This window comes from Penaeus monodon, chromosome 32, assembly GCF_015228065.2.
Source record: "Penaeus monodon isolate SGIC_2016 chromosome 32, NSTDA_Pmon_1, whole genome shotgun sequence".
NCBI classification, from domain to species: domain Eukaryota; kingdom Metazoa; phylum Arthropoda; class Malacostraca; order Decapoda; family Penaeidae; genus Penaeus; species Penaeus monodon.
The window spans coordinates 14,623,001-14,623,329 of record NC_051417.1 but is presented as its reverse complement, the minus strand read 5'-3'; the positions used below and the strand labels follow the sequence as shown (position 1 = coordinate 14,623,329).

General features: G+C 52.0%; 1 protein-coding gene across 4 annotated transcripts in view; it reads right to left on the bottom strand.

The window, feature by feature from the left end:
• Positions 1-329, bottom strand: part of LOC119593666 — a 65,664-nt gene that overhangs the window by 20,631 nt on the left and 44,704 nt on the right. For all 4 annotated transcript variants that reach the window (XM_037942624.1, XM_037942622.1, XM_037942621.1 and 1 more), the window contains one exon: positions 119-261. In XM_037942624.1, the coding sequence (XP_037798552.1) occupies positions 119-261 (143 nt within the window). The remainder of the gene's footprint in view (positions 1-118; positions 262-329) is intronic.

Below are 329 nucleotides of genomic sequence, written 5' to 3'. Positions count from 1 at the left end.
CTGGAAATGAAAGTGTTTCATATACACATATTACTGTAACATATGTCTATGCGTGTATACTCATAAATATATACAGAGTACACTGCATACAGGTTGGCTTCTGATCTGAGCAACTCACCATTTTCTTGCACCGGTATTGACCCCACGGCTGGTCCTCGCAGTAGTCGATGACGAAGGCGTAGAGGTCGGGGACGGACATCGGGAACTTCCAGTGGAGTCGGATGGCGTGGAAGTCGGCCTCCCCGCCCAGCCCGACCACGTCTGGGGACACGGAGAGGGGGGGGGGTCACTCAAATTGGCGTGGGGTTAATAAAGATGTTCTCCTACGG